Source organism: Stegodyphus dumicola, chromosome 12 (genome assembly GCF_044657685.1).
Source record: "Stegodyphus dumicola isolate Sdum_Otavi_A_Nest chromosome 12, ASM4465768v1".
NCBI lineage: Eukaryota > Metazoa > Arthropoda > Arachnida > Araneae > Eresidae > Stegodyphus > Stegodyphus dumicola.
The window spans coordinates 46216785-46229471 of record NC_140779.1 but is presented as its reverse complement, the minus strand read 5'-3'; the positions used below and the strand labels follow the sequence as shown (position 1 = coordinate 46229471).

General features: G+C 32.6%; 1 protein-coding gene across 2 annotated transcripts in view; it reads left to right on the top strand.

The window, feature by feature from the left end:
* The first annotated feature begins 1238 nt into the window (after nucleotides 1-1238).
* The window catches only part of qless (decaprenyl diphosphate synthase subunit 1 qless), an 83097-nt gene continuing 71648 nt past the window's right edge, over nucleotides 1239-12687 (top strand). Inside the window, exon 1 of one of the 2 annotated variants that reach the window (XM_035361362.2) lies at nucleotides 1239-1429. In XM_035361362.2, coding sequence (XP_035217253.1) covers nucleotides 1304-1429 — 126 coding nt within the window. In that variant the 5' untranslated portion in view covers nucleotides 1239-1303. The remainder of the gene's footprint in view (nucleotides 1430-12687) is intronic. The other variant, XM_035361363.2, reaches the window with a different exon arrangement.

The window sequence follows — 12687 nt, the reverse complement described above, 5'->3', positions numbered from 1 at the left end:
AAAGCAATTCTCTCTATATTTTAAAAGCATAATGTCAGGCTTTCATCTTCAAGAAGAAAACATATCTTGAACTCATATACCAAATTTAATAAATAAACATGCAATTATGGTACCATTTATTGAAAAATAAATGGCCATTGTTTTTTCACCAAGCCAATGTTTATTTTACTATTTTGCACTGCACCTTTCAATAGTTTGCGTATAACAACCATTATTGTGATCCATAAAATTATATTAAGGTTAATACAGACACATTCAAATCTGGCCTCCTTTTTTCCGTCAGTATTATTCCCTTTCCAACGGTCTATTATAGTGCCATCAAAAATATTTTCTTCAATAACTTTAAACAATGTTCTGATTTTTAAAGTTTTTAAAGTTATGTTCTGCTTGGGCAGAGCGATTAGGCACAGCAACCAAAAAACATTCCCTTGTTTCTCACTCGGTGGAAGGATCCGACCAACTTGTTTTTTCGACACGAAAACAGGCTCGACAATATTACCAGTGCCTCCTATTTTAACTATTATTATTAGATATTGATGCGTGGATGCAGACTTTCCTTTTACAGCTATTCCAATCAACAAGTGCAATGATTCATATCAAGTTGATATTAACAATATATCAAATTTTATGATTTGTCAAGTTCAGTGGAAGCATTGCTTCCACTGAACTTGACAAATAGACCATGCATAAATGAAATGGTGTGAAATTCTAAACACCATGCATAATGAAATGGTACTTTCACAGAATTGGTTAAAAGGACAGAGAATCAGGCCTTTAAGAACCCGATTCTCTATCCTTCAAACCAATTTTACGAACGTAATGCTTTTTCTACCGGCAGGTGACATCTTCACACCTCCATCTTAGTACTTCATTCGAATTGAAGTAAAGCTTCATTTTATGACTTTTCCGTTCTCTTTCTTTAAGAGTGAATAATTCATCATTCCTGAAACAATTGTGTGGAAGATGTTGTATCTTTAAGTCCCAAATTTTCCTATCTATGGTAAATAAATAATAATAAAAAGACAAGTGACCGTTATATCTTTATATTTGTAGTCTTGTGGTTAATTTTAAAGAGGCATTCTTTTACTTTTCTTTAAAGCAAACATTGTAACAATTTTAAAAGCAAAAAACCGTACCAGTTCTCTAAGTGTTATTCCTGATGGCATTAATTGCAATGCTAACATTTACACTTCTACTTTAACTCACAGTGATGAAAATTTTTAAATCTGGCAATCAGCGGTATAGCAGAAGATCAACTGCGGCAGAAAAGTGAGGTGAGCAGCGTGCATGGCTCCGGCGAGTTATGGGTTTCTCTTCGTTAACAAGGTTTAACTCAGTGACTGTAAGACTTTTAGGCAACAAAAAATTATTTCTGTGTATCTTACCTTCAGTGAGGTGTGTGCATTTATTCCCTTCATTTTTAATGAAGGTAAGTTCTTTTAAATTGTGACGACCTTTACAGGTCAGTTATACAATATGTCTCATCCCTCAGTTTGTTTACGTCGTCTGCTAGACTTGGCAGTAGTGCATTGATAGTGTTGGTAATGCACAAAAATGAATCATTTCAATCTGGTATTAAAGTCAGAAAATTGTTACTTCAGAACAATTACATCTTATAGCCTTATCCGTGTAAATTTTTATTTAACTGTTTTATTATGAAATTTTCGTAAGTATGAAATTCAAGTTTGATTTAAGCTTACGTATACTTTTTATGATTTACATTAAAGCTAATTTTACTTCATCAGATTTACTTAAGTTATGTTTATGATAAACATAATGGTGAAGCGTGTAGAATTTTTAAGCATTTGTTCTATTTTTATTGGACACTTTAAATTTCACGCTTCTAATTTATATATATATATATACCTTTCTGTGTAAAATAGAACTTAATTTTGAAGTTGTTTAGGGCAGGGGTCGGCAACTTTTTTTGCTAGGAGAACATATTTTAGAAACGTGGGAGTTAATTTAAAGTCTTGATTTTGTTTTGTGTGGAAGATCTGTCAGGATAAGCAACAGATTTATATATATATTTTTTTTAATTTATATAATAGTTTCTGTATTTTTAATAATGTATGAACTTGATAATTTTCATAAATTCTCAGAAAATGATGTAATTATTGCTGATACAGACATGTAATGTTATATTTCAGTCACAGTATGTTACAACAAAGCATTTTTAATAATGATCATTGTAGGCTGTGTCTTACCTTGTTATAAAATAGTGTATAGAGAATTTGTTTTTCATACTATGTTATGTAAACTTATTAACTGGGAGAAAAATTTTTATTACCAATGAGTAAAGAAGCTGTAAAAGGTAATAAAATATTAATTTAAAGAATAATTAGTGTGTATCTTCTAAATGGAAACTGCTACATCACAATTACAGCTGATCATCCAGTACAGTATGTGATAACCTGTAGCAGTATCTGACAGTACTGTGTATATGGCCTTTTACAAAATGCATTATTAAAGTAGATATATAATAAAACACTTTTTATTGATTGGAATGTATCAGTATTATTTGCCTAGTGCATAACTGAAAGTTAAAAAATACTTTATGATTGTTTGGTACTCTGTTATCTGAACCCGACTCAAAAATGTATGTATATATGTGTGTGTGTGTACAAACATAATATATGCACATATATACACATGAACATATGTACATATATACATGCATACATACATAAGCACGTGCATGCATGCATGCGTTTCTGAATTCAGTCCCGATAATAGAAGAGTACCTCTTGTTGTGACTTATCCCACCTGATCGACAGTAAAATCAGATCAGGTCTCTGAAATCAGAGCAAGCCCATGAAATTCATTGTGGCAAGGAGTCAAGATTGCACCTGTCATTAGCAAGACCCTTGGGCACCATGCACATGGCAGTATGACTCTTCAGTTCCGTCCCCAATTTTGATGGAGAGCACCCCAAAGGGATGGGTCCGAAGATCTCCCACCCCTCTTCTCTTGCCACCACCCTCTCAAGAGGACTTTCAGCTCGTCGTATATTTACAGTCCCCCCATGCCACACAGACACTACATTTACAAGCATCCTTGCCTTCTCCGGGATTCGAACCTGAGTCCTTTAGTACGGCAGTCAGCATCGTTAACCACTATCCTGGCTGGACGGCTTTTATGATTATAAACAAAATTTTAGGCTTTAGTATGTTGATAATTGTATTCCATTTCATGTTATTTCTTTGGAACATTAACTTATCTGTATAATGCAGACTATACAAGACAGTGGATGCTTTGTGTGAGTTGAAATCATCGATACATATTGGGTGATTTGTTATTGCCAGTTATTATCTCAGATTGTTTAATCATTTTTATGATTCGAAGAGTATTTCATTGGTATAAACCTATTGAATAGCTTTCAAATTTACATATAATCGCAACGACTCTGAAAGCTGGCAGAGATCCCGTGAAAGTTGTGTTCCTGCAGCATTCTGAAGAAACTGATGCCTCTTTATTTAATAAACAATCTGAATTTTGCCCACTTTAATTTTGTACTTCATAAAAAGGCTTTCATCAATTTGCACTATTCGTTCGATTTTGTGATTTCACCTTGAGCCGTATTTAGAATGAATGCTATGAGTACAAACTTTCCATAACTAATTCTTCCAGTCTATTACTGTTTTGTTGGTTGTATTCAGCTGGCCATATCATGTCCATTAATATACAATTTTTTGATGTTAAGATCAAACAACTTCAAAAGTAATCCACTGCTTGATCTAGAAAAAGCAGGTATCAAACTATAACTTTTTTTCAAAATGAAGAAGAAAAAATGCAACAATAACAGTTAATTTATAATCCTTGTTTATAAAAACAAAAGGTGGCTTATTGAGAATCAGTTGGGATTATATCAAACGAAAATGCGGTACTGTTCTGTTATCGGGACTGGGTTCAGAAGTGTATGTATTGTGTGCATGTATATATGTATGTGTGTATGTACACACACATCGGACATACATACACATGGGAATATATACATACATTTCTAAATCCAGTCTTGATAACAGAAGAGTACTGAAAACACAGATGTTATGAGTATGTTGTTACAGCATGCTTATTCTGTAATATTTAGTGTTAAATAAGCTGCATGGTGACAGTTTCTCAATTGACGGGGTAATATGTAAATGGAAAAAAGGTTTACTGAAAATTTGTACTAAAGTAATCACTAGAATGTACATAGCTAACCAGCAAACAGGAGTAGTTCTATATATCCATCTTTTAAGGATATAACCTTTTCAGGATAGGCCTTCAGATTTATGGTAACTTTCAGATGCAAATCTACTATGAATTTCCAGAAGAAAGTCATTATCATCACCTACAGTTGCACTGCTGCTGATTTCTGCTAGTAGATGTTTTGTTTATATAACCTCAGAAAAAGAAATCTCTGCGTTTAATATCAGGACTATGGAGTATCCACATAAACTGGCCAGGAAACATCAGAGGAACTCAAAATATTTATGCAGAAATTTCATAATTCCAAATCCAAAAAATGTCTGAATTTCTTGTATGAACATTTTAAGCTCCATGTAATATTTTGTCAAAACATTCGGGCAGTTCAGCGGGGACACCACACTGCGCTGATGTTGATTCTCATGATGTCTTTGATATCTGAAGCAGAAAGTGTGCCGAAAGAAAACAGCAAATGCAGTATATATCCAAGCAGCCATTAGGATGTAATTTCTGAGAATTGGTAGGGGGATCTCTGCCACAAAGTTATCATAAATCTGAGTTTGTGTTTCAAAGCAGTTATTAAGAAGGTGTATATACAGTCAAAAGTCGTTAATCCGGACTCATCGGGACTTCGATTCCGGATTATCGATTTTTCCGGATTATAGATCATCAGTTTAAATCTGGTAAGATGGCATGCAGAAATTACAAAATTAAAAATATGAAACCGTAATTTATGAAATAAAGAACAAGTATGATCTAAAGGGTATCAAAATTTACAAAAAGAAAAAGCTTAATATTTATTTGTTTACTTTATTAAACATTTCTTTCAATGTAAGTTGTTTAAGTTGCTTCGTTTCATGTGATAATACTTTCTCTTTAATTCTATTAAACAGACATAATTTCTTGTTCAGTTACAAAGTTCTGCTGTTCAAGTCCTATAATTGCTGTGTCGAGAATACTGACTAATTTGTCAATCGAAATTTTTTCGTTTTCAATAACCTCTGTCACTTTCTTCACTATTGGAAGCGAATTATAATGACGAGGAACTTGTTTTAAATCATATCAAAGACGGAGCACATCGGGATGAAATACTACATTTGGTAAGGAATTATAAGCCAAATAAAATAAAAACATCTGCCCTGAAGATAAGGATAGTGCTGACAGATCAACTTCCAATTCATTGCGCGCCGCGGCGTTCCCCCCGCCGAGCAGCGTGAAATTGATAAACAGATTTCGAATTTCGAAACATACTTTCGCTTTAGATCCTTTACATATTAACAAATATATATCGGAAATTCTATTTGATATAATCGAAAGTTTAAGCTTACTTTTATAAAATTGCTCTAACAGTCTGCAAAAAATAATAAGCTGGATCCAATTCGAAGATTAAGGAACAACGCAATCTGCAACATTAACTGAATTAGATAATTTTAGCTTAGCTTACACCGTCCGTTATACATTAAACGCGCATGCGTAAACGTTTTATGAGCATGCGCACAAGCATATTCGCAGCCGTAAAGGTCTTACGCTCACACGTAAACGCCTATGCGCATGTGTCAATGCGACGCATGCGCAGAAAGTTTGTAGCTTTGAGGTCCAGATTATAGATCATTCCAGATTATGGGTGTCCGAATTAACAACTTTTGACTGTATATAGAATCATCCAGAAAGTTCTGCAGTTTCTCAGCACCTAGTGTTTTCTTTGGTAAAAAATATATTTACGGGTGCCCCTTGATAAAAATTGGTGATTTTTGCCAGTATATGAACACGACCGGAGTTTGTGTAATTCTTTGACTTGCTATTTTGGCTTTCTGTAGTGGTGATTTTTGCGCAAAAAATCTCTGCTTCACAAAGCCAAAATAACAAGCCAAAGAATTGCACAAACTTGATATCATGTGCACATCGACCTATTTTCACTTAAAAAAACATGAGAGAAGTGCAAAAACTTGGCATTGCACACTCCTTTTATTTGTCCACATACACATCGATCTATTTTCACTTAAAAAGTCAAAGGAGCAGCCAATTCTACACTAGAGCCAAACAAAAAATAATCTCAATAAATTACATTTTAAATCAAACAATGAAATAATATAAAAAAGGAAATTTATCTGAACACTACACAAAAGAAATATCCACTTACTTTATTTAGAAATTTCCATATCTTCAGCGAAACAAAATTCCTTAACAGCATCCAAAAACTTCATAAAATTATCTGAACTAGAATCTGTATACTGGTATTGCCACATAAGTTCAAAAAAATATCCTCTGTAGTGCCAGTATTCTTCGACGTTTGACCATACTCATTTCCTTCGTACAAACAGGATACTTATAATGACTACTAAACCTTCATTTACACACCAGTCAATTAATTCTTTTTTCTCTTTCGTTCCAAATTGTACCACAAAATAACCAGCATACTTCCTAAACATGCAACACACAAACAAATCCTTCCAAATCTTTTTCCATCATTCAAATTCACTGCTATCACACAACTGATTACATCATAATACGGTTTCCATAACATTCAACTACTCAGATTACTATAAATGAAGCAGCAACTTAGCGATAATCCAAGAGGCAGCCTTAAATATACTATAATCTATTTCTTCTACTTATTTTGTTACTGCTGATAGCAAAAGACCTTCATCGAAACGGATGTTTAAATGCTGTTTTTTATGCTCCCACTGCATTGTTGTAGCATATATTATTGCATAATTTTTGTTTTATTAAAGTGCTAAGAGAGGGGAACTCAAAAATTCATATTTATAATTTAATGTTATTTTATTTTAAAATAAAAAAGTGCTATGCAGATTGTGCATAAAATTTGTGCTTTGTATGGATGAAGTACTGATAACACAGTTCGAAGGTGGTTTGAGAAGTGTGGAAATTTCAACCTTGAATGTGATGCCTGCTGCGAATAATCATCCTTTGTAAACAAGGTGTATTAGAAAAAGCTGTTGCTGAAAATCCATGTAATACAGCTTGTGAACTATTCCAAAATGTACAGTACATAATCATTTGAAAAAGACTGTGTTTGTAAGTTGCTGTGATGTATGGAGCAGAGCTGGTGCAACTAGTGGAGTCACATCAAGCTATAGAATTTAGATATAGTAATAGAATTTAGAAAGAAATCAGACAGCAGAAGTCGCAAAGATTGCACTGGGCAGTGAAAAGTCTAGCATCGGCCCTGTGTGTGAGTGCCCCATAACTTTAACAGAGCAGAGTACGGTTGCTTGAATTTTGGCTTTTGATTCTTTTCTGAAAAGAAATAAAGCAGCTCCTTTCTTTAAATGGTTCTTTGCTGAAGAGGAAAAGTGTCTACTACATAGTAATGCTGCAAAGAAAAGTATCAAGGAATTATCCAAAAGAACCTTCTTTAGTAGCATTATTATTAGGCTTCAACCAAAAATGTAATGCTCTGTCTACGATGAGAGTAAAGGATTTGTTTACTGTGAATTTCTGCTGCCAAACCAGACAAATTCAGAAAAACACTGTTTCTGAATCACAGGTTTAAAAGGAAAAATCAAAGAAAAGCATTTAGAACTGACCAACTGTCAAGGTGTTGTCTTTCATCATAACATTGTTCTGTTTTGCATTTCAATGGATGTCGGAGACTTTGAATATGGCTGGGAAGTTTTGTATTACCTTCCTTACATATTCATCAGATTTCATCTCTGTCATTTCAAAGTGCTATGCTTGCTAGTTAAATGATGTATAGATTTTATTTAAAAGATTTAATTTGAGATCACAAACTTAAATATCAGATAAATTGCTACATCATATGGATGATAAATGAAAGCTTTTGTACTTCATGGAATGGCAACACTTATTAGGCTATGCAGTATTATACGGCATGGTGAGCTTCAAAAAATAGAAAGACTCAGCTATACAATTGCAATACTAATTGGAATACCTACCTGATAGGTCCATCCCTTTACTTTAGAACAGTAGAAATAAGATAGGGCATATAAACTGCAGAAATTAGACTGGACAACTATCTGAGTAAGTTTGTAGATTATTGACTTTGTTTTTCAGAGAATTAATCTTCATAAGGGGTGCATTTTTTTTCTTTGAACAAAATATTGCATGGCATCCCAGATCTATTTGATTATGTCAAGATCTGATCATCAGGCAGGCTCTTTGGGGCTCTGAGATTAATATTCTACAACCATTATGTGCAGCTGCGAGTGCATATTATTTTTCTTCACCCATAATAAGAAACATGTATGTATCATTATTGAGTACAGTACTGGAAAGATGTTAATGTAGCATTCACTATTCAGAAAAGATTGGAGATGTAAGAGAGTCCTAATTTATGCTAGTTGAACAAATCTTATATTGTTTATATGTGAGAGGAAATATGCTCTTATATTACTACTGAGACATATCCAGCCTATGTAGTCTTTTACTGATTTCTTAGATCCATTATTTTATAAGTTTTTTTCCACTAGTATGTCTTCCATCTGCCCAAATTAGTTGGAAATGTAACTTGTTAGACCAGGCTAATCATTTCTACTCTTTCAGGTTTCCTTTAATCCAGAAGAGGGTACACAGCACTTTGTTGTGAGGTAAACGATAACATTTAGGCTGGGTGTTGGCAGTTAAAGTTATGCAACAAGTGTTGTATAATCCTTGCACTAATATTGGTAGAAGCCACAGCCTTTTTTTATTATATTTTTTGCTTTGTCTTGACGTGTACTTATTAAGAAACAACTCTTAATAATCAAAACATCTCTTTCTAGGGATGAAAAAAATCTTTGATTTTACTATTGTATATATAGGTATTTCAATAGCGTACCACTTTAAGACATCTGTTTTTATAGTAGTTACAGTAAGAAAATTAGGATATATATATTTCTTACATTCAGTCCTGTCATTAAATAATGATAATAAATGAATCATATTCTTGATACATGATCAAATATATTATCATGAGTATCCAATAGATGTACATAACCATAAGTACCCAGTACATAACAAACCATATCTAATTAATGCCCATTTATCTTTTTATGACTGCTGATATTAATATTTTCAAACCATCATATCAGTAAGTGTTGATTATGAGGGATTAAGAATGAAAGAATTCTCCTAAAAGAAAGAAATACTTTCAAAATTTTTGCCAAAGCAGGCGCTTTCATAGCATGACTGAAATACTTAACTGTTAGAAGAATATCCTTTAGTTAACATGGTTAAGTTACAAATTTTCTATTTATGACCTTCTTGAAACATAACAGTAATCAATGTGTTTGCCAATGTCTTCCCAGATACATCTTGGCATATCCTTGTCAACAGTTGCAGTAACTGTTGTGATGCATTGTTTAAGATCATCTGGACCAGTGGGAAGAGGTGCTATAAAATCTCAGTTGACAAATCCCCACAAGTAGTAGTTGCACTCTATTAAATTCAAATATCTTAGTGGACAACATGCTATAGCCATTTCTGGTCTGAATGGCTGATTCCAACACCGAGGCAGGTTTTCATTTACATTGTGCTAGAAAAAGGACCCTGCACAACAGTAACTAAATTAATTTTTACATATTTAAGCACATAAAAAGTTTCTCCTTACTTGATTAATGGCTGACATCAAGGAGTAGTCATAATATGCTGCCATCACAAACCAATGAAAGGAAAATACTCTTAAACTTGAAAACTTTCTCTCTAAAACAATACTAAGTGCTTCCTAAAAAATCAACTACTCATTTTAATGAACCATTGATACATAAAAGTATGGTTTTTAAATAATATTTCCATTTATGACTTCTTGATTATAAGATTTTTTGAAAATCCATTTAGGTTTATAAGGTATTTCTCTCTCCTTCTTAGCATGTCTTCATGGTGTAGGGGTCAGCACGCTCGACGCATATTTGAAAGGTCCGTGGTTTGAGTCCCAGTGAGGGCATTGCTCATTTTTCACTTCTCCTGCATCAAAAAATTCCTAATGTCTCTACAGTGCCGCTTGAGCTAAAAGATGGTGGATGATAATTCTCCACCACCAGGATTTGATGATTAGGGCCCCTAATCCCCAGGAACCCTTTAAAAGAGGAGTATATAAAGTATTCCTGCCACCTTCTTAGCATGCCTTCGGGGTGTAGTGGTCACCATGTTTGACGCGTATTGGAGAAGTCCATGGTTCGAGTCCTGGTGACGGCATTGCTCATTTTTCATCTCTCCTGCTTTAAAAAATTACCTAATGTCTCTACAAGTTTACGGTTTTTTACTAATATTAGAAGACATGTAAAGTTCATCAACAAATCCCATCATTATTGACTTTAATTTATTTATAACTTATTGTATGATCCTGTCTGTTTGTGTAAATATGTACAAACAAATTTATAGGTGTTTGCGAGCCGAAAGTATGAAAAATTAGCTGTACCCTAAAAAGATTAAAACCATAAATCTCCTATTTTTGCTAGATGGAAGTGCTAAGTCTCTACTCCATAAGAGCTTGTTTGATTGAATGCAATAATTGTATTTTTCTGCACTTAAAGGATAATGTATTTTTCTGCACTTAAAGGATAATGAGTAAAGCAGAAGAACCAGTTAACCAAATCTGTGGGTGAAGCATTATCTGCCACTACATTTTAGTTTGTGTGTCAAAGACATTAGGTAGTTTGAAACAAGAAACAACAAAACAAAACAAAAACAAAAACAAAACAAAAAAAACCTATTTTTACAAAGATTTAAACCATTGATCTTCCCCTTACTATAGTCTGTTTCTTTAAAATAGGCTATTGCCATTCCTCCCCATTTGTGGTCATAATATATATCCTAATCACCACACGTCAGTTATTTTTTCCACTCCATGTAAAACTGTAGTTCAAATCTGCCTTCATTTGCTTACTTTTCACGAAATGAAACACTGAGTGAAAATGAAGTGAAGAAAAATATTAGGTGACACATAGGTCTGCTGCATTTCTCATTGCCATGGTTTTGGGGCAAGTTGGCAAGCAAAAATATCCTTGAAATTCTTATTTTAAAGTAGCAAACTGTAGTTGAATGTACTTTTCACGTACACCATGACACCATATACTATTAACTATATTTACACCAAATAATAAATATAGGGGAAAATATTTGCAGTGTTGGGTTCATAAAATAAGCTGTTTCAGGTCAATATGATGTCATTAAAAAAAATGTGGCCTTTACAAAATTATTTCTGTCAATTATTTTAATGTTACATGTCACCATTAACATAGTTATCAACAGTGTAAAATTTTACTGTAAGTGGACATCCTGCTTTTATGCATTAGTCAGTTTTCACACAAAGTTTGTATTTTCATCAATGTATATTGTAACATTTCAAGACATTCAGTCAGAATGCCTGATTTAATTATCATATGAAATTATTAACTGTGGAGCTTTCAACTGCAGGCCTTATTTTTCAGCGTAATTATGTATTTTTATGCTTAGAAGTATACATAATTTTGTTTAGATTTATTTTCTTGAAAGTTTGTTCTTAGTTATTTTTATAACTACTAATCAGTTAAAGAAAAAAGTGCTTGAATATGCAAAAACAAATTTAGTTACTGATGCACAGGGTCATTTTTAGAATTTAATATAAAAGAAGTTTTAAATGTATGTGTCTAATTATGGCAAGGTATGTAAACAAAAAATGTTTATTTACAAAATTTGTTATTTTGATACCCATATATTCATAGCAATTTCTGCACTTTCTTGAAGACTTACTTTATATAACTTAAAATTTTATTGGGAGATTTATGAAATTGTTAGCATATCAAAATCTGCTTAAATTTAATTTGTGGAGAAACTTGTTTTCTTTTATTTTATCTCATATTTAAGTCTATATGCTTTCCTTATTTTTGCAACATTCTTCACACATACAAGTCATTATTACTTTTTTTATGAGGTGGAGATGGCGTATTCGCCAATAAGAGCTTAAAAAGAGATAGCATAATATTATTAACACCCAAGCATATAATTAAGAGCGTTTATTTTCATATTTTATTATAAATATTTGTTTTTTGAAGTGGAAAATATTTAAACAGAAATTTTAACTTGTTCATTTATAATGTAAATAAATATTCCTGTAGTTTACATTCTTCTGTAAGTTATAAAAGCTACTTATCTAATAAAATTTTCAATTTAATTTTTACTCTTATATCTTAAAAGATTTTTATCTGATAAAAGGTATTTTAACCCCTTAGGTACAGACTTATTTGAAAAAACTTCTTGCGTTTGGAGTGGAATTTAATTTGCTGATGTGCAGAATAGTATATAAAGGATTTTGTCTGAGAATCCATTTATTTGAGCGATATGATATACATAGGAATTGAAAATCAAATCTAAATTCATAAAAGAAACAAAAAGAAAATAATCCTTCAAATTTAAACCTTGGGATTATCACCTAATCTACACAGACGCTTAGAATATATCTCAGGTAATACACAAAATCATTCTATATCAGGGAGTTTCTCTTTTTCCTTCTAAATCCATTCCCCTGGTAATTCTTAACTGGAACATTCACTATAACTGCTC